The sequence below is a fragment of the Seriola lalandi genome, unplaced genomic scaffold (assembly GCF_002814215.2).
Source record: "Seriola lalandi dorsalis isolate HSWRI2012SDOR001 ecotype SW California unplaced genomic scaffold, Sedor1 jcf7180002053538, whole genome shotgun sequence".
Lineage (NCBI taxonomy): Eukaryota > Metazoa > Chordata > Actinopteri > Carangiformes > Carangidae > Seriola > Seriola lalandi.
Genome location: NW_019524091.1, coordinates 712,512 through 734,707, shown reverse-complemented (window position 1 = coordinate 734,707; position 22,196 = coordinate 712,512). Strand labels below are relative to the sequence as shown.

The 22,196-nt window shown below is 40.1% G+C and overlaps 2 protein-coding genes across 3 annotated transcripts; one reads left to right on the top strand and one right to left on the bottom strand.

The window, feature by feature from the left end:
- The first annotated feature begins 527 nt into the window (after nt 1-527).
- ankzf1 (ankyrin repeat and zinc finger peptidyl tRNA hydrolase 1) lies at nt 528-5,411 on the top strand. Of its 2 annotated transcripts, XM_023401217.2 has the most exons (16): nt 528-613; nt 963-1,118; nt 1,203-1,321; nt 1,406-1,508; nt 1,599-1,810; nt 1,912-2,021; nt 2,169-2,322; nt 2,909-3,131; nt 3,219-3,317; nt 3,424-3,600; nt 3,725-3,856; nt 3,949-4,231; nt 4,326-4,437; nt 4,521-4,688; nt 4,783-4,853; nt 4,997-5,411. In XM_023401217.2, exons 2-16 carry the CDS (start codon nt 995-997, stop codon nt 5,121-5,123), a joined length of 2,214 nt encoding a protein of 737 aa, XP_023256985.1. In that variant the 5' UTR covers nt 528-613; nt 963-994; the 3' UTR covers nt 5,124-5,411. The 2 variants fall into 2 exon arrangements, with proteins under 2 accessions (XP_023256985.1, XP_023256986.1); XM_023401218.2 differs by lacking the exon at nt 528-613 and having other exon boundaries at nt 978-1,118; nt 1,203-1,310.
- glb1l (galactosidase, beta 1-like) lies at nt 5,284-11,068 on the bottom strand. The gene is made up of 16 exons (XM_023401219.2): nt 10,871-11,068; nt 10,361-10,530; nt 10,107-10,257; nt 9,377-9,437; nt 9,200-9,294; nt 8,932-9,112; nt 8,788-8,846; nt 8,568-8,689; nt 7,869-7,909; nt 7,656-7,774; nt 7,477-7,551; nt 7,300-7,389; nt 7,064-7,177; nt 6,728-6,859; nt 5,939-6,160; nt 5,284-5,849 (listed from the first exon to the last, which is right to left on the bottom strand). The coding sequence occupies exons 1-16, from the start codon at nt 10,934-10,936 to the stop codon at nt 5,652-5,654; spliced, it is 1,896 nt and encodes a 631-aa protein (XP_023256987.1). The 5' UTR covers nt 10,937-11,068; the 3' UTR covers nt 5,284-5,651.
- Nucleotides 11,069-22,196: the final 11,128 nt, after the last annotated feature.

Sequence of the window (22,196 nt, the reverse complement as noted above, 5' to 3'; positions counted from 1 at the left end):
TAGCTTAGGTGCCAAATATTTGGTGAGTGATGTATCAGGAAAACTCCCCATTCATTCCAGACACACCCAATATAATTTTACTATTTTAGGTTGAGCAATAAAACCATACAGGCTTTCACTTGTGTATATACATCCACTGTGAATATAATTATAAATATACACTTGTAGAAAACTGTAGAATTGTAGATAAATTATGTTTAGCTTATTGGGTCAACTGATTGAAGTCTAAGAAAACGTACATTGTTTCTCTATTATACATAGAATTTTTTTTTTTTAAGTGTTAGTTATTAATTATCCAGTCAATACTGTGACGTGTTGCGCCATACTACCGAGTTATCAAACCCATAGGCTAAAGCTTTATTGTGAAATGTGCAGTATTCCCTAGTGACGTATAATAACAAATATATTATATGTTATTATATGTAATCCCACAAAGAACCAGTAAAACTAATGAAACGTTTGATTAAAATACAATGCTGTACAAGGCTGGTTTTTCAACCTTTGGTCTGTGAACGCCTCGCTGGGACATTTTTTGACACTTTGGGGCTTCCGTAGTACGACAGGAGGAAGCAGACGGTAACAACGTTAACGGAGCCTTTGACACATTTTTATGGTAAGTTGCTATTTTTAAGTTAGTTAATTGTAACTTATATTGTCTGTAATATACTTAACGACCTGTTAGAGAAGAGAGAAGACAGTCCAGCCTTTTAATGAAGGACACAGTCACTGCTAGTCATTACAACACGTGTCGTTCAGAGGAGCGTGGAGGATAACACTCGCTTTTGTAATAGTGTGAAATTGGTCTGTACGTTGTTGCCAGCTCATGACATGTAATGTTGTCGTGAGCAGTTTGAATTAACAACAGACTAGTGTAGTTAATTATTGTGGATGTATCCGAACGAAATGTGTTATTTTGGATAACACCAACCTTAAAGTAGGTTTCTCTGTTTCTCATGTCCTAGTGGGTCATGAGGTAAAAGAAAACACAGTGAAAATGACGACCTGTGGTGGCTCCAGCTCCATCTTTGATTTGTCCCATAATGATGAGGCTTTGGTTGGGCTGAGAGAAGTGAGCCCTGTCCTGAAGCTGCCTGTTAGCACTGAACCTGCCCCACACGGTATGTATGAACTGTAGCTTTAGGCTCATGTCTGTAATAAAGACAGTACCTCTCATTTTCCGTCTGTTTGTAACCCGGTCACAGGGTTGAAAGATGAATGCCCAGAGGATGACAAACCGTGGGAGTGTAGCCTGGCTAAAGAGGTGTCAGACAAGATGGTCTGCTCAGCCTGCAGATGCCCCTTTATTAATCGTGAGGAACAGGTGACCATCAGACAATGCTCTATTCATTTAGCAAAGATCTGTTGATGTGACGAAGACTGCTCATGACTTTCCTTTACATTTCAGATGGAGCATTACAAGCTTGACTGGCATCGCTTCAACTTGAGACAAAAAATTGCAGGATTGCCACCAGTCACAGTGGAGGAGTTCGAGAAGAAGACTGGAGCTGGTGAGGAAACCAGAGTCCCACACATCTGGCATGGAGTTTAAGTGTCAAAAAACTGTATCAGCTTATTGATTTTCAGTTATCACCTTACAGGAGACATGTCAAGTATCTCGGGCTCGGAGTCCGATTCAGAGGAAGAAAACTCAGATAGTGATTGTGGGGGAACAAGCAGCAACATCGCTGGCACAGATAATGAGAGCTCAGGTGAAACCAGTTTAATAACTGGCCGGCTCTCCAGCAAAGTGGTTTTCCAGAACTCATCAGGACAGTATCTGTCAGTCTACCGCTGTATTCTTCAGGGGAAGGTGAGGCTCGGCAGGTACAGTACAGTGCATTGTGTAATGTGTGTGTTAACATACCTTTCATTTTTATTCCAATTTCACGTTCTGTTTCTGTAATATTTCAGTCAGATGATGAGCAGGATGCAGGAGCCTCCATAATGGCCTTAAGTAAGAAGACTGTGTGGGTCATTCTCATGACAGGTGGAGGCCACTTTGCTGGTGCTGTATTCCAAGGGTCAGTGGACAGTTTTTCATATTTGCTCTTTTGCTTGTTTGTTATCAGCACTTTTGATTACATTATGGCTAGAAACGTAAGAGTAATAGGATAGCCAGCTCTGTTGTTTGTAAGCATCTGCCCAACACACTGTATTTGTATTAATAGAAAAGAAGTCCTTCAGCACAAGACCTTCCACCGATACACAGTGCGAGCGAAGCGAGGCACTGCTCAAGGACTCAGGGACTCTCAGAACCGCAGTCACACACCAAAGTCTGCAGGAGCTGCTCTGAGGCGCCACAACGAGGCAGCACTGGTCAAGGCAAGAATACAGTCCATTTAACTACACCATCTTTTTGCCCTTTCAGTAGTAGCCATGAATTGTTGTATTTTATTCATGGAATACTAAAAAAATAGGCGGAAATATGTTGAACGCTGATGTTCATTAACATGGCCATGAATGATCCGCATAACCCTGGGAAGGCCCTTCTGCTGAATTGCATTCATTTTTCTCTTGTACCAGATAAAGTTTTTGTCTGCCATCCTCCTCTTTACTTTCTTTACTTTTGTGAGAATGTGCTGGTGCAGCCACAGAGCCTAGGGGCTGCTTCATCACAAAAACATTTGGGTTCGGTGTGTAAGGGTTTCTTATTTCAAAAGGAAAACTTGAGTGAGCAATTCCACATTGTCAGAAGACAATTTCAAAAGATGGACATCGACTCTTGTCATTTTAAACACATAGTGCTCATGTTATTGTTATAAACTTTAATTAAACAGTGTGTTCTGAATAAATTCCAGTCTAGATTGACAAAGTAATTTATGTAAAATGTTTTAAATGTGTTTGGTTTTGCAGTAAGTTTTTCATGTCTTTCTTCAAATACACACAACACTTCTGTAACCTTTTGCAGGACATTCAGGATCTTCTGGTAACCTGGGCTGAGTACTTGAAGGAGGCCTCTGCAATATTTGTACGAGCCCCTAGCTATAACAAGACCATCTTTTTTGGTGGTCGGGCAGCCCCCCTTGACAAAAAAGATCCCAGGGTCCGTACACTTCCTTTTCCCACACGCAGGGCAACGTTTCGAGAGGTACAGAGGGTGCACGAGGTGCTTTCCACCATTCACATTTATGGTAAGCTTAATAACATACTTGGAGTAATAACATCTTTTCCGCTCATTGTCATACAGCCAGGGTATAATCTAAAATGTCTTAATGCAGGGAGAGACACAGACATGTCTGCAGTCTTCAGTCCATCTAAGAAGGCATGGAAAAAAACTGTAAAGCCAGTAGCATCAAAAAACAGTGATCAAGAGCAAGGTAAGTTTAAGAAGTTTAAGTGACTAAGACACTGTTGATTTAAACTCTATTGAACTCTATGTGGATAAAACACAAAGTAAATGCACTGTGAAATGTGGTATTACAGTGGCATCAGCAGAAGAAAACCATGATAACTCAGATCAAGAAGAGGGTGGAGAGATCCAGCTGGAGATGGTGGAGCTGACATTAGGAACCCTGGACCTCAGGGAGTATGAAATATATCCCTCCAGGCACAAGAGAAGAAAGAGGAGAAAGAAGGAGGAAACCAAAATGCAAAATGAGGGTAGGTCCAGGCCAGTGTGCCATCACACAGGTGCCTATAGCTACATTATAGGAGTCCAAGGAATGCTTATTTATCGCACAAACATTCTGCAAAGTTTATGACATTTTATATCGATATGTGACAGAACTGAGCAACACAGAAGCAGATAATCAAGAAGAGGAGGTACTGGAAGCTACAGCAGCAGAAGACGCTGCTCAAGTGACACAATCAAAGAACAAGAGGAAGAGGAAAGCACAGACCAAGAAACAACTGGACGGTGAGTATGGGCTTGTTTGTCTCTATTGTTTGTTTTATTGCACCTCTTTCTCACTCTCAAGACTCAATATTTAGCTTTGTGTGTCTTCACAGAAACTGTCGAGGGGTCGTGGGACTATGGCCTGAGGGATATGCTCTTTACAGCCTGCAAGGTTGGGGATGTGGACACTCTAACTAGACTCCTGGAGCTACCTGGAGAAATGGCAGAGAGTCGAGAGCAGGTGGAGAGCAACCCCTCTGATGCACCGAGTCCTCTGACTCTCCTTAACAAGCCCATAGACTCATCAGCGTTCACTTTGCTGCATGTTGCATCAGCAGCTGCACAAAAGGCAGTGGTCAGGCTGCTCCTTGATGCAGGAGCAGACCCAGCCTGCAGGTGTGAAAAAAGACTATAGGCAACTTTCATAAAAGTAAAATTTCAGCTTGATAATTTTCAGTCATTGCAATTATTTCTGCATAATTCTTTACAGGGATAACAAAGGGCAGACGCCGTATATTGTCGCCCCTGACAAAGACACAAGGAATGTCTTTCGCAAATACATGGGTGAGAATCCTGACAAATTCGACTACAACAAGGCACAGGTAAGAGTTGATGGTCTAACTTCCAACACGTGTCCCATTAAATAGAAGCAGATCACTTACGGTTTACACCTGTGCAACTCAAGGTACCTGGGCCACTGACGGCAGAGATTGAATCCAAAAAGACAGAGAAGAAAAAGGCTCAAAAGGCTTTAAAGAAACAACGAGAAAAGGAGCAGAAGGAGGAGAAGAAGAAACAACAGTTGGAGGTCGAGGAAAAGAAGAGGTTTGCATCTCTGACTGATCGTGAAAAGGTGAGTAAATGAGCATTTTATCACTGACATGCAATTCTTTTTTTTCTTTTCTTTTTTATTTGGAAATATTTACTGTTTGCTTGTTGATTTATAGAGAGCTCTGGCAGCAGAGAAAAGGTTAGCAGAACAGGTAGCTGCAACAGGAGTCAGCCTCTCTAACGTCAAGTAAGACCCCTGAGAGCCATCCTCTCCCTTTGCTTAGTCACATTCTAATTTACTTTAAGCAATACAGTTAATGTTTTGTTACTCAAAAATTTCTACCGAAATTCAGTGTGCGTGTTTTTGTGTTGGTTTGTCTTTGTCACCAGGAGGTGCTGGTTGTGTGGGGAATCTCTGCTTGGGAAGATCCCATTTCAGTACCTGGAGTATTCGTTCTGCACCCCTCGCTGTGTCCAAGCACATCGGAAAGCAAATACTCTTCCAGGCAAAAGCTAACACCCGTGTGGATATTTTTACTTGGAAGGAAGCTACCTCATGCCCCCGTTAAGATTCTAGTAACTCTGTCATTTTCAACTCTGGACATACATTTCATATATGATCTTATTTTGGCAGATGATCTTAGGCAACTGGATGCATATACTGTATCAAAACATAATTAAATATATTTATAATTTATTTACAGCACCTGTAGTAATGGGAAAAGTAAAAAAGCAAATGCATTAAAATATTACTGTTTATGCGTCACAGGCCTCAGTGAATATTAAAACTCATTGTTGGATCATTGTTTGACTGTCAGTTTACACTGGATTGTGACTGATTGAGAAATGACTACATGTGAAACACTGAAATCTAAAGTGATTGTTCTTCTGAGCAATTTCCTCACGTCAGGTGAGAGTACTTCAGCTTTGCTGCTGTCAAACCATCTAATGATTTCTTGTACACGCTGGCTTAAACAGCGTTTGGAATATAGTATTTCTGCAGCTGAGAGCTGAGAAAATGTTGTGATACAAAACTCTGTTAAGACTATTCTGCAGTGACATTGAGCTGAGGCCTGTCCATAAAGACAACTCGCAAGTGCGCTGGTGCCCCCTCCAGCTCCAGCACTGTGATGTTGTTGGGTAAGGTGGTGCTGAGCAAGGGTCCTGGGATAAAAAGAGTCTGTTGAGGGCCCCTGGCTGGCCAGTATCGCCCCAGATTCACACCATTAATCCAAACCTGACCCTGATAAAAAAAAAAAAAAAAACAAGACAACAGTTAGGAGTACAGTTATTTTACCCCTGAAATAATAAGGTAAAAAAAATCCACATTACCTTTGTCCAATCATTCAGCTTGAGAAAGGTGTCCCATGCCAAACCGTTGGGCTGTAAAGTCCCCATGTAGAAGGTCGGTCCAGCTGAAGGTTCTTTGTGAGGGAAGGTCTTCTGACTGTCAGCATGAGGCCATCCACCAGTAATGGCTCCATCAATGTCCAAAGGGTAGATCTGCCAGTCGGTCAGTACGTCTTTACCCAGGATCAGATCGCTCAAGAGGCCCTGCAGTACACATACTGTTTACCACCGAGCTTTTGGACTCTGTGTAAGTAGGTTTTACTCACAGTAACTAATAAATAATTGGAAATTAGTTAGTTGATACATTTTTCTGTAAAATTGAATGTGTGTGCATTTACTATCACGTCTAGCATGCATGGTACTGGCTCCATATTAAATATGGCTGCATCTTTTTATTTGTGCAGATATGAAGAGTTTGCCATTTGGAGAAATTCTTTATCTGGATTTCTGTTAATGCAGTTATAATATCTAGGATAACATTCATAACATCTTTGTGGATGATTTTTTGACAAAAAAAAACAATGCAGTTGTATATCCTATAAACCATTTAACATGAAACAAAAACTTTTATTATTTGGTGTAGTAACAATGCTTTTTTAAATTTGTGATCAGGTTTTCAAAAGTCAGAACAAAGGGAAAAACAGATAGTAGTTATTGTTATCTTTACACATATAGCATTGAGGTCTGTCAGTGGGGAAGTAAAGGCAATCTCAACAAAACATGAGCATTAAAGAAGCTGTGTGTGCATACTCTCTATGGGATTGGACTTGCCTTGTAGTCATTGATCTTGCTGCCAAAGTTAACCCTACCCATGTTCTCAACAAGGATGTCCACGGTGTTCCCCTGCTGTCCAGTGATGTTCATCACCAGCATTGTGTCTCTCTCCAACAGGCCCTGAAAAACCTGTTCATACAGACACATGCTTTATCAAGAGTATGAACATTAAAAAAATACAAAATAACGTAGAGAATAGCAGTTGTAGTAGTATAAGAATTTGAAAATTCACATGGTATTACGTGAACAAGAGTTTAATCTGTGATGTTTTCCCCCATATATGACCTGAAAATCTGACTGGCTAGGCAACAAAAGTTTATTGTAAAGGATTACCCCATTGATGGACACATATGCACGGTCATGAACCCCATTCAGTGGAGAGATAAGTGGCGTGGGCTCTGAGAGGTCCCGGGGGAGCGTGGTCCGATACAGCATGTATCCATAGTACTGAACACAATAAACATGACAGGTTGCAGACACAACGGTCTAGAAGTTCTCCACGTTTCAAGAGGTTTACTGCCAATACAACACTAGTCCCTCTCCTGTTGTTGACTTCAGAGACATCATACCTGTTTCATCTCTTCAAATGTCAGAGGATACTGAGATTTCACTGGCCCCAGAGGCGAAAGGGTGTTCAACAGACCACTCATGTTACCAACCTGTAAAAGATTTCACATTATTATCATCAATCACAGACTCTTGTTGCTCATTATTAAACCCTTTTTGTATTAATAATACAGTATTACCTTTCTCAGGGTCACAAAGCCATAGGCAAACTTGGGAGTTGCTGGTGGCATGGGTCCCGAAGGAATATCTCTAAACTGTAGAAAAACATCAATTAATGAATTAATCATATCTCACATACAGTATGTACAAGCGTAATCAGGACAACAACCTGACTGGGTGGCAGTTCAATCAGTGCTACCTGCTTAATGACGTCTCTGATGGCCAACAGCTTCTCTGTGGGGTCTCCCGCCTCAGACAGCGGGGCGTCGTAATCATAACTAGTCACTACTGAGCGGAACCTCGTGTCATGATCAGCACCTTTTAGAGAGAAGTGCAGAGTTACAAAGAGATGACTGCACCACAAGCTGAGCTTTCATCTCCACCACTCGGATAGTGATTCTGAGAACTTTACCATTCCAGTAGCCAAAGTTGGTGCCGCCCTCAAACATGTACCTGTGAAGAGAGAGGGGCAGACTGTATTGTTTCAGGGAAATCTACTGTTCATCAAGCAGACAAGTGACGTTCAGTTCTTGGGAGCTCAAGTTGGTGACTGATGCATCTTAAAGGATGAAGCTGGTGATATTTTTCTTATTGTCAACAAATACGATTAAAAGACCACAACCGGCATTAAATTGATCCCACTGGACAGAATTGCCACAGCGTGTTGTAGCTTATTCCTCTCTGCCATAGACCTCCCATGTTGTGTGAAAACTATTAAAGAGCCTTTAATGCACCACACTGTTGCACTTGGTGATTGATGCGCTTTGGTTATTTTATTATGATGAACATGGGCATTGCAGTTTATTTTGAGACATTACAGGTGAGTATTTATGGCTGAGTGTATTAATCCGCAGCATAAACTAGTCCCCAGTTAATGTACTTTCTCCTCCTATCTTTTAAAGTAGTTTTAGATTCATATCTTCAGAAGGAATGAATGCACCTGGGAAGCTGGAAAGTTAAAGAAGGACTTATATACTGTACGTTTTGGTCTTTTCATAGGATTTGTTGACAATAAGAACAAGAGGGCAGGGCAACGGCAGCTGTAGCCTTTAACCAAATTTGTACAGAGCGGAGGAAACCTTTGAAAGATTAAGAGTTTGGGGAGACATACATGTTGACGTTGGCCCCCATGGTTAGCATTTCTCCTAGCACTCTGCTGACCTTCTGAACATCAACCTCGGCATGCTGATCTCCCCAGTGGTCCAACCAGCCGGTGTAGAACTCAGAGTTCACCTGTAATGCCATTTAAAACAAGTTTCCATCCTACACTTAATTGAATGAGTCAACAATTACTGTATGTAAATAATTTCAAGAATTGACATGTAACTAACCAGGGGGCCTCGAGGTTCGAACCGCCTCTGCCGGCTGAAGGCTTCAGTTATGTTGGTGTCTGAATGAGGGAGGAAATCGAAGAAATAGCGAATTTCTGTATGAATAACTTTAGATAAGTAGATGATGCTATCTCCTCAACACACCTGTGCCAAAGTCTAAGGTGGCATATAGTCCCTCTAGAGACCCGCATGACATTTCCTTGTCTGTGTTCCCATCTGTGGTGAAAAGGATTGTGTCTTCGCCAAGTAAGAAGCGGAACAGAGTCCGCAGGTGACGCATGTAGTTGTAGTCACAAGCGTAGTAGCTGCCATATTCATTCTCCACCTGAAGGAAAGGGAGTTGATTATTTCAAACCAAGAGTAATATACTAACTATAAAAAAGATTTTATAGGCACCCACTCAGTACTCTACCTGGACACTAATGATATTACCCCCATTGATATAGAGCCATGGCTTCATTTTGGGGAGGAGAACAGCAAGCCAGTTGCTGACTGCCTGCAAATAATCTGGAGCAGAAGAAAATAAATCAATGTGGCGAATTAATAAAAAAAAAAGACAAAGACAAAGACACACAGGTGCATGTTATACCTGTGTCAGCAGAGCGAAGTATGATGTTTGGTTTATGAAGAAGCCACGCTGGTAGTCCACCCTGGGAAGAAGAAGGTGTCAACGAGAAATACATTTACTGAAGGTGGTACATTTGATGCAAATGCACATCATCAGCGAAAGAACTAACAGGAAGCAGATGGAGATCACGTTTGTTATCACAGATGTGTGCACAGATGGTAAATTAGAACGCCCAATTAGACCCTCCCATTTCTATTTTCAAGTACATGAAATACACTTTAAATGTAAATCCCACAATAGTAACAGTTTCCTGGTTTACTGACACTGAGTGCACTGTACATGTTGTAAGTAGAGTAAATGCACATATTTTACAACTGAGAAACTTTAAATACAATTGTAAACATTTTATGAGGATTATTCTGGTTTTAAAACCACAGAGCAATCTCCACTTTAAGCAAAAATATTTGTTTTTCTTAATTGAATCTTTGAATGTAGAAGATTAGTACAACTTTTAAAAAGAATGTATTTGTAAAATTTTTTGTTTTGTTTTTGTTTTTAATTTTGCAACATGGTTTAAGATATTATATAATTTCTTGGTAAATCCTTTCTTCTATATTAGGCTGTGATGTATTGAACTACATTTCTTAAAATAACTGTCAGAAACAGCATGTCTGAATTGCTATGTCTTAGTTATGAACATAATAACTAATCACACTTTATATATTGACATAAACAAAGCAACGTTTAACACCATTTCCCATTCTGCACAGATGTATGGTCCTGGACGCAGGATGACCAGGAGACCTATCTGATTGGCCAGATCCAAGAAATGCTCCAAATCTCTGTCCCCTGCGAAGTTGTGGACCTCCTGTATCTGTTCATGGAAGTTCCACGGCACATATCTGTGTGGAGGCAGAGTGAATGTAGTCAAACCATTACAGAAAGGTGAAGAACATCCCCACTAACAACACGCATATATACAATGTATGTATGAGTTCAGCTTACACTTGGATAGCATTGAGACCAGTCATGTACATCTTCAGGAGCCGGTCCTTCCAGTAGTACCGTGGGATCCTGGAGTAGTGGATGCTGCCTGAAATGTACCGAAAAGGCTTCCCATCTTTGAGGAAACAGTTGTTTTCGTAGTCTATGGAGAAAGATCTTTTCCCAGAGACCTGCAAGAGATTGAATGGGGACTGCTAAAAGTGGATTTAAAAACTGGTAATTCTGCATTATCTTTCTTGTGTGATACATCATCTCCATTATGTACAGTGCAGTATTTGGCAGCAGTTTGGACAGATGTTACGACTGAGTCTTGTCATACCTCTGTCAGCAGGTCAAACAATATTAGCATCTACTTCAGTTCAAGCAGAATTTCCCATTTGTAAAATCAAGATTAGAAATAGAGAATTGTTCCTATTTAACTGGCAGAACACCATTCAGGAACCACAGACCTATGAGCGATCACGTGACTTTTCTACTACTATACGAGTCAACTTTTTGTTTCTGTCTTACCAGGTTTCCACTGACAGACAAACAGGCAAGGTTCACTGCAATGAAGAGTAAGACAGCAGCTGCCATGTCCGCCGCCTTCGCAACGAGTCCACCTACAAGTAATTCATTACTTCTATATTATTACGACTTCATGCCTGTTGGTACCGTTTTGGTGTCTTCCCCCCTGAATGTATGTTCACTGGTGAAGCATAAAAAAAGACCACTAAGGTCTAAATCGCTGTCATGTGATTCTCATTGGACATCTGCCGGGTCCTAAACTCCGCCGGTTTTAACTCAACCCACTCCTGGCAGAATGAAGAGTGCCATAATCTTCATGAGCTTTGCATGGTAATTGTACTCATTTCAAAACCCACATCTAATAGCAAATTCAGCCCTCTGCTGTTTCTGATTTTGTTTATGGCCAGGTCACATGATTAATTATTACAAATCTGAAGCCTTAAAGAATATGAAGAATAAAGAGATAACTGCTGGAGAAAATGGGTCGCCTGAAAAAATATTCTCAGTCCACTTTGAAATGCTGAAAAATTATTTGACTTACACTTTTAATGTGTGTAGAGTTTGACCACTAGATGTCACTATTGAACCTTTCATCTTGATGAGAAAAAGTAAAATATGACTTAAGTTAGTACAAAGAGTAGTCTACCAAATCTCCAGAAAGGTGCACAAAGCAGGTTTGTTTATGTATGTCAACACAGAGAGAACCTCAAAATATGCGCATTTAAACTTAGATTAAATAAAGGCATATAACTGCAGGGTAAAGAAAATAGAATACAACCATATTATATAATGCTTTCACACCATGCTGTCATACCATGCATTATGTAGGGTGAGAACAGTTCCCATTGTGTTTGGCATGGCATGATAACAAAGCAGCCAGTTCAGGAATGGTTTGCTGTATTACAGCCGCAGGGGAAAGCTCTGTGTCTATGTATCTTTTCATGTTGCTTGAATGATGATTACTTGTCAACCTTTAGCAATAAAACTCACAGTTTTATTCAAAGATATATATATATATATATATATATATATATATGTATGTATTATTATTATCTTTTTTTTTTTTTTCAATAAATGTGGACATTTAATACCAGCCACTCACAGCAGACACTGCAGACAGATTGTGACAGAGGTGAAATAATAATTTGACATTTGCAGACAGTCCTCTAGTAAGAATTTGATGGGAGTGGTGTCTTCACATTCTTATAAAGGACACTAGATGGCACTTCAATACCTTAAGAGAACCCAACTGTGCAGGATGTCTTGTGTAAGATGAGACAATAACTGTCAGACTGTCATTAGAATATTCAGAAATTAAATCATCAATTCAAACCATGGACCCACCCAATTTTAATCTATATACAACAAGGAAGCTTTATTTTTTTAAATGGTTATGTCATATTTTAAAGTTAAAGTTGTGTGATTTACCTCTATATGCTCAGAATTTATTCACACTGATTCTGAAGTACTCAAACTGTTTCAGAAAATCAATCAATCAATCAAACTTTATTTGTATAGCACTTTTCATGCAGGTTAGTGCAGTTCAAAGTGCTTCACAGATGACTGATAAACTAAAAAGGACAAATCCAGTAAGAACCAGACAATGACAATGACATACAATAATAGATTTTTTTTTTTAATTGCATTTATTCAAGTCTGGATGAGAACAGTTCTTCACTAATATTTTTACTCCCTCTATTATTGACCCAAGTAGTCATGAATGTATGTTATGGGTCTGGTTAATTGCGTGTAATTGCAGGGGAGAGCCTTGTCACTATAAGGGAGGCAATGATTTGCTTTCAAGTGTGTTGACTCAAAGAAAATCCACGTTGCTCCCAGGACTCTTTTACTGCCCGCCTGCACATCATTATGGTTACAGAGAGTGGGAGTGATGTGGACGATGTTGTAGAATATAATGTAAACAAAAGTTTATCTCTGTTAGACAAAGCTGTTAATCCTGGCAATTTGGGTTAATAATGCCTGCATCTGCCTACTGGTCTCTCATTGTGTCCATGTGGTAGCGCACACACACACACACACACACACACACACACACACACACACACACACACACACACACACACACACAAATACACAGTACTCACATGCCTTTATTTATTTTTTTTCAGTTCCACCCTCTCTGTAGTAATGATTGTCTATACAGTAATTTCATTTCCTGCCCTGCCTCTTCCTTCATCAGTCTCCATTTTAAGAGGACTGGAAGTGGCGGTGGTGTTGGGGGGATTGTTCACAATTGCTAATGGCAACTGATTTCGACTGTAGATAGGACAAATGCCCGCGCTCTGTGGCTCATTAGCCCACTGTCAGACGCAGTTAATTGTCCTGGGAATGAGAGGGGGAACAACATACATGGGCTTGTAATTTAGTTATGAGCATGATAGTGCCTGAGGAGAGCTTGTCAGTATCCCATCTTTGAAGCCCCTGAGCTTGTGGAAAATTGATGTTCAAACCACAAAAAATCCCAGTGACTAATGCACTGGAGGACAACACCACTTACTGAGGCACTACAGCAAGAGTGGAAGTCAAAAGGAAGTGACTTAGACTAATATAAACAGCTCAACTCACTGTTCAACTCTAGATGTGATCAGGTTGCATTCACTACCCTGCACATGGATTTTTAAAACTCTTCATTTGAATTGCAAATGCAGTCAGCCTTTTTAATTACTACTTAAAGGTACAGACCAGACCTGCCTACTGCAATTGGAGAGGCCTGCCCCTGATGTGGAGGGAGACGCAGAGAAACACTCACCCTAGGGTCAGGCGTTACCTCAGTGAAGTCATCTCCCCAGAGTCTGTAATTAGATTGAACCATCCCTTCTGTCCCACCACCCCCCAAAAATAAGCCCTCTTTGTCGTCTCTAGTGGAAGCAGGTGTATTTAGATACCCCCCTGCCCCCTCCCGGATATACAGTGCGACCACTTGGAACAGCTGATGTTAAAGGGGCACTCCACCAATTTACACATATTTACATTTAAAACACCAGTTTACTTGTCATGGGGAGTGCTACTCAGCCTTTTTACTGTATGTACCCAAGTGTTTCTATACTGACGGTCATTAAAGTGTGCCTCTCCTTCACCCGTTCACACGCACACACATTCACACTCAGATGGGTGGCAGAGATGCCATCAAGGTGTTCATCTGGATGTGGACAGGAGGAGCTGGAGATTAAACTTCCTCCCCTACATAATGGACAACCCACTCCAATTTTTTTTTTACATTGTGGTATTGCTTCTTTTACTTTAATGCACAGTATGTGTTGTTGATGGCTCTCAATCAAAGAAGTAACGGTTTGGTTAGTGAGTGAATGAGTTTGGTATGACATCATGAAGTAGTGTGGGATCATGGGAGTTGCTGTCTTCACCACTGTTGCAGATTTTTAACAGGAGCCAAATCATCCACAGAGGTTTCCTCCTCTCCAAAACAAAAGGAACAAGTGATTAAAACCGGTAAAAAAAAACACTAAATAAGGCATTTTCACATTACAAATTGTCACGGAGGGGCTGTGAGCTAAGGTGCTGCTAACGTTTGCTCAGCTTGTTTCTTTGATAACTTATGATCCACACATTCAGGAGGTTTTGAACCAAAATATCCTCAGAGCTGTCTTCCTCTCCAAAGCAAACACACCCAGTAATTAAATCTGCTGAATAAAGCAGGTTCATATAAAAGATGATGTTTCCCTGATGCTGTTCAGCAGACGCAGGACGTCTCGAGGGGCTGCGAGCCGAGCTGCAGCTAATGTTTGCAAATCTTCTGATGAGCTCATTTCTCTGATAACTTAAGATCTAGATGCCTGATGACTCAATCCTTCATCCAATTAAAATATATAGTTAAAAATGACCGAGATCTAAAAAGTGCATTGTGAAAATGTGGCTTTGAAAATCAACTTTGACCTCTTCTGTCAGACAACCACAACGATGACGCATGCGTAAAGGCGATATGATGGAAATGAAAGAGTCTGCTACCTTGATTAAGTTTTTTTTTAAGAATTGCTTGAAACGTTTGTGATAATGTAAGTACAAAACTCAACAAAATATATAAAATAGGTATAATTTTTAATGCAGAAAAAGTACAATATTGTACCTTTAAGTAAAGTCACTATACATTGTGTACTACTGATAAAAATATTAATTAGATTAAGAGCATCTTCAAGCACATGGTCTATAGAATTAATTTTTTTTTAACCTTTTTTTCAAGTTTGATTATTTTGCTTCCTTGTTTCAAACCAGTGAATATCTTTGGCAAACGTGAACATATGAGGTAAAGCTCATTGATTAGTGGTGGTTCAGTTGAGGGAAAGCTAAATGCTGAGCTGTCTGTGATTGGAGCAGATGAATCATGTGATATGAGACATCGCTGCAGAATTCCCCACAGGTCTCTATATCAGTCCTGAGCTCAGGATGCAATGAGGAATGAACCCACTGCGTTTTCTCAGGCTCTGAATGACCAGTGAGTCACTGGTGGGACTCACGCAGGCTAATACTCTGGACTCTCAGACTAAATTGTTCTGAGAAACTAAACAATAAACAAAAACATTCCACTAACATGACAAAGGACCACTGCCATGTTTGCATTTTATGACTGATTTAACTCAGCAGTTGTGCGCATCCTTGGCACAAATTTTCAGGTTCCTTAATGAAAGCCTCAGATAGGAACAGAGAGAGATTAGAATGCAATCTCACTGTGGGAGCATTGAAATATGAAGCTGTGTAAATAAACAGGAAGTCAACAGTGCGGGGGAGCATGGGAAGTGTGTGAGCTGGCCCTCATTCTTCAGCCTTAAGGAAGGTATGGTATGCGTTTGGGGGGCTCGTAAGTCTGAGGAGGAATGCTTGTGGTGAGATATACTGTGTCCTGCTGCTGGGACTCAAACATCATAGCTGATGGAGTGGCAGTAATCAGATTAATGTCGTTCTTCCGATCGAAGATTGCCACAAAATGTTGTACAGACATTCGTGGTCCTTGGAGGATGAATCCTGCTGACTCAAGTGATCTTCTGATTTTTATATAGTGCCATCTGCAGGTCAAAGGTTTCAGTTAACCAGTGGCAGATATCTGCGCATCTACTAACTGGATTTAGACACAATTTAATACAGACCTTTATGGTTTCCAGAAGATGTTTCCTAATGGCTTTGTCTATAGTGATTCTTTATTTTTTCATGCAGCACGATCATCAATGTCAAATACAAAGCGTATGACGTTCTTATCGGCCTCAACTCCACATTGTGTTTAATTCTAATTAGCTGCAAGTGAAAGATGGTGAACATGGTGGAACAGCAGATGTGCACAAACTTCAGCAAGCATTGTTGTTGTGAGCATGTTGTCAATTCAAAGCACTGCTGTGTATACAGTAAATATTACCTCACAGCTAACATGGCTATAGGCTCTTTCTATTTGTTATTTAATGATTTTTCTTATGTGTTTGCTTTTCCCTTCCCTGCTGCATTAAATCCATACATGCAGGGCTGCAACTTTGTTCTATAATAACTCTTCATGCAATATAGAATAAAAAAAAAAAACATCTATAAAATTACAATTGATTAGCTTAAATTTGCATTGATTTTGATTTTTATGTGCATCTTCTTAGAGGTAAAGGAAAACACACAGTAGAGAGCTATAACACAAAAAATTGAGTAATTGAATTCACTGAATCGTTATCACTTACAGAATATTTTTGTCTCGCAGTCCCTATCATAAAAACAGCAGCGTTACTGTTGACGTAGGTGTCAGTAATGCTTTCAGTGGGAGACCTGTTGGCTATGTGCTGTCTCACGATCAGCCACATAATTTAATAAATGTGGCACCAGGATTTGTCATCGACCATATTTACACATTAATGCCACGCTGCCAGCAAAGACTGATCCAATATAGATTGAATCACCTTTTTTATATTGTTAGATGTTCCGTTTTTATCGGTGTGTTGTCTTCTCTCCTTTTCCCATCCATCTTAGCGAAACTACATCACATTCAATCAATTTTACACCCTCTCCCTCCCTCAGTCCCTCCCTCTTCTCTTTGTTCCCTGGGTGTGTCCGATAATCCGCTGCAGCCCCCATCCTGGAAGACGAAGAAGCAGTGGTCAGTTTCACTAGTGTGATCCAACAATAAGAATCCTTACAGATTCCAAACATCATTTTAGTTAGCTCAGTAAAATCACATCGATATTTGCTGGCCTGGCACCAGTAACATTTGTCTGATATTTCCAGATGAATAACTGGAAACTGCGTCTGAATTGTCAACATTTGAAAATTCTTGAGCCTGACAGTGTTGCCGCTGACTTTGAGGATAAATCATTAAAAAGCAGATGGTGCTATAATGATATTACTGAGGGCGGATCAATGTTTGTGCTTGTTGTCAGCTGGCACTCAGGTTTCAGGCAATAATACATGGATGGCTGCTGTTTACATAATCAAACCACGATAAGTGATTATCATGGTCTGGCTGTGACTAACAGCTCATGGTGGCAAAAAAAACAAAACAACAACAACTAATCAAACAATCACTCACAGCCAATGGGACCTCCAGACTCACCCATTGTTTGACATGAGGCTGCAAAAGGGTCCTTCACCTGACCTGAATGACTTTGCCTGAGGTCTTCTCTGCCACGGAGGGAGGGGGCTCCATTAACCCTCCAAACACACAATTCATTACATGTCATGTTCCGTTTTCACGCTTAATCAGACATTTATATTTTAGAGCCGGAAGATTGATCTGAATTGGACACATGACCTCTTGTCTTCTTGCCCTTGTCTGGAGGAGTCCATGAAAAAGCCGTGTTTTCTTGCTTGAGGTATACCTAGTGCCTGACTCAGACCGGCTCTGTCTGTTGTTGCCACTACATGCGGCTGTAGAGACCATTTCCGGAGCCACAGATCTTTCCACAAATGCACCACATGCTGTAAGAGCAGGAAGTGGTGGCAAAGATGGTCCAGCAGATCAGTATGTGAGCTGCCTCAATGAGCTTCATTCTTTCTCCTTGGTCCTTCTTTTTTGCCCCTTGTAAAGTTCACTGATATGATGAAAATGACAGACTGCTGGTTGCCTTGGTTACTCTTGTGAGAGCCTGATAACTGTCCTCCATAATGACATGACGTCTGCTTTTGGTTTACTGCATTCTGTGCACTGAACACAAATGTCTAGTTTCATTCTGGCAGACCTGATCTTTGTGTCCATTTATGGTATGGCCTGCTGTCTCCCCCTGTGGTCACACTGGTATGTATAGGGTCACAGATCTGTTTTTCATTTTCAACCATCACTGAAAACTTTTAATGCAAGCATAAACTTTGACGTATGCAGTTGTCCAAATACCCCTCTGAAGCTGACAGCAATATGTTGAAAAGCCAGCAGATAAGAAGGAAAGATAAAGTAGATTTAGGTGTAAGACAACAAGTCCCACTACTTTGATCCCAACTTTTGTAGTGCAAGCGGTGTAAGATATTGTTTTATCCACTATTATTTAGAGGTAAGAATGGTATTGTGCTTGGTCTGAAAATACAGATTTCTCCTTGTTAAAAAGATTATTAAAATTAGGAGGTTTTCCTCTGCAATAGTGGGCGCCATTTTCCTGCTGCGATGATCCTCCACTACTTTGGATATTGAACCCACATAAGTAGAAGAAAAGACTTCAAAAGCTTTGCTCATACTTCACCTGTGCAATTGTTTTCCTCAAAGGAACAAACCAGCATATGTCGACCTATAGGGCTGATGGAGGATTCAAAAACAGCAGGTCTGTGATCCTCATCCCTTCCCCCGGTGCCTCTGGGGATCTTGATGACCAAATGGATGTTTTGTTCTCGCCCTCTTTGTCCTCCTCAGGTAGAGAGAAAGAAAGCTCTTACACACAATCTACTTTCTGCCTGCCAGCTCATGCAAAGAGCAGTTCTTTCACTATTGTTTGATTCTGGCAAATGTGTAATGCGTAACGCTTAGTCGGTGTAATGCTCAATATCCTCACCAGCTTGTCTACTTTCAGTCAAAGCTGGCATTCATCTCTGATTTTAAGATTAAGGTCAAATCACCTGGGACAGGATGTGAACCGTTCCCTGCAAAAAGCTTATTCTGATATCGAATATACACTTACTTATACTTCCCACTACCACTCACAAAATCTAAAGCCTCCTCCAAAAACACATTTAAACACAGTTAAACATAAAATCAGAGTGTAACTTAAAGTAATCATGGTGAACAATTACTCATTATAACTAAAAAAATCACAGGCACTGCAACTAGTAATACATATTCTTCTGTATTATATAGACTCACAACTGCAAATGTTGTGACATTACAAAGAAATTTTAGCAATGCTTTTTTTATATGCTTTCAAATAATGTATGCCGTAAATAATATTGTTGCATTACTGATAATTGCATATGTGATATAACTGTATGATTCTACTAAATATCTTCTGTACCATTAGATCAGGGACGGACATTGCTTTATTTTTTTTTAATATTTTTTTTAAAAAGCACAGTTTGTACAAAAACGATCAAAACTTGAAGTGAGTGAGAGAGGATTGTATTAAAGTGAAGTAACCAACATATACTGATTAATCTGGGTGGCATTGCAGAGAACCAGAGCAGCTGTTTTGGACAGGGAATCAGGGTGATTCTGAGACGACAAGCTCTCCGTCAGCCGTGCCACGGTCAAAAGGTCTCTGAGCGGTCGACTAGCTGTGGCACAGTGGATTTTTCTAGTATTACTTTCTTTAAGTCCTTAGGGGAACAATAAACAATGGATGGACTTTTCCTGTAAAAAGCTGCTCCTTTCCTTATAATCAGGAATTACTAACTCACCACAACGAGCTTGTCCAATCCCATGATTTCACCTTCACGTCAGTAGTTCAAGGATAAATTCAAGAGCACTTGCAAGATTTAGGGTTTGTCCTTTGGTCTACTAAAGGAACACAAGTTGTTCGTGTCCTTATTTTATGTATCCACTACTTACTTAGGGAAATTGGACATTGACATTGAGCAGGGTTGTATTAATAAAAAACAAACATACCATATTGCCAACAAAGTGGGAATATTAACAAAATAATATAAATTGAATAAATCTTTGAACTGCATCTGCTGAATTGTTGTGTTGTTGCGTTTGGGTGCTAGAAACCTTAAGCTTTGCTCTATTAGCTGCCGTACAGTCAACACGGATTACATGACAGACACAACACAATTTGCCAGGCTGGATCTCTTGCATGACTGCAGCATATAGATTAACTTGTGTTAGTCTATCCGCTGTTATCCACAGGTCAGGACTGGGTGGCTGATCTTACTGGCATAAGGTCACAGATTAAAATGCTTGTGTATTTCCTCTTGTTCATTGGAAATGATTGTATAAGTTTAAAATACAACCAGTAAGGTTCCATCTGGTGAGTGTGGAGAACATGTACAATATAATGTACACTCATCTTCACTGTGTAGTTTGCAAGCTTTCCCGTCAATAATCTTCCCGAGATATTTGTTTGCTTCTGTGCTCTAATCTCACCGTGTGTAGAAGTAATTATTTTCTCAAAAGTGAGAAATAAGAACTTGTATCGTGTATCTCTAAATGTGTAATTAAATTTTTCTTTTTCTTTACCCCTGAAAAAAGAAAGGATATTTAGAGAATAAAATTAAAAATAAATGACATGAAAAAAGGACAAACACATTTGTTTTTTAAAGAAAAATAAATAATTACAGTTGGTAATTGTGAGTCTTACAGGAATAAATGATATTTACTAGACTACTGTTGTTACTGTAAAGAAGCTAACCTAAAAACATGTCCAAAAAATAATTGTAATGATGTCAGTTATATTTGGCTTTAAAGCAGTGTGGACTGATTCTTAACCATTAGAGGGCACAAAGACAGAAAGATAACATGTGTTAGCAAACAGTTACTTGTTGTATATTCTGTTTGGACATGAAGTGAATTTAAGAAGTGACACGACTACAAATAAAATCAATGTAAAGACATGACTGGTGTCTCACAGAGGCAAATTCACCCTTATTGCTAAAGAAAAAAAAAGGACTTCACAACATTGACACACAGAGCCAAAAGAGAAAAGGCTGGACTGAGACATCAGAAAGACCTGGAGTCCTTTGTGAGTTTTGATATCACAGTGTGAGTTCGCTCATAACACACACAGCCACTGTACAGTCGATGTGTATATCATCTATATGTCTGCAGCTAATGTCTTACAGTAAGTATATGGCCTATTTGAATAAATAGGAACGCACTTAACAAATTCAGTGGTCAAATGTGCAAAAAATAACACAAGGCAAAAATTCAATCACTTCAAACTCCTTTACTCACCTGACCAAGTCCAATGTTCACTCTGTTTTGGTCTCTATCTATCCTCAGCATAGTTAGCATGCTAGGCGCTCAACATCCTCAACAGCCAATGTTTACTTGTGCACCTCTGTTTGATGCTATAATGCTACACCTGGCCTGTACAAGCTTATGAACCTGCTGTCTGTGGGTTGGTGAGAACTGCGAAATTCAACGATAGAGTTTAGATATGTGCCAGGGAACCAAAAAGAAAACAATGAGCTAAAAGCTAATGACCACAAAATTAGTTATTTCTGAGTTGTTTTTGGCACATGTGAGCTTGTCAGAGTCTTGTGGGTTAAATGTTTGCAAAGTCTATGCGTTTTCAGGTCATAATGAACTTGTCATGAAGTAAGAGTGAAAAGAAGTACTTGTCAATTTGATATTAGCTACTTGGTTACCATAGAGACACATTAAATTACCAATATTAGTTGGTTTACCAATGTCCTACACACATACACACATACACACACCCACACACACACACACACACACACACACACACACACACACACACACACACACACACTGTACACACTGTACAAAAAATTAGACTGCACATGTCCTGAGACCCACATCACTTGGTAAACAATCACTGACTAAAATAAAGCCGGCTTGCCCCCTCCCCCTGATCTGTCTCTTCCTCTTCCTTCTCAGTTTATTTTTCCCAAAGGAGGAAGTCAAAATAATGATCCGTCTTATCCTCAGTCTGTCACATATACGCTTGGATAACTGTGAGTGAAATCTATATGCAGAAGCAATTGGCCTGAAACAATACCTCCTCTTGTACGCTTATTCCTGTCTTAAATACCCATGTCTTAAGTAAACAGTAAACGTGTGTAAAAACAGGGGAAATGTGCACATCCTTTAAAATGATTAGAGCCTTTGTAAAGATGCACACAAAGAGGGCGTATGCTGAGGGGAGGTCTGTGACCCTGCAGGCTCCTCCCCTCTGCATAATGTGCCGGGTTCATTGAAATAAGTAGACAGCGGAGACACAGCACAGCA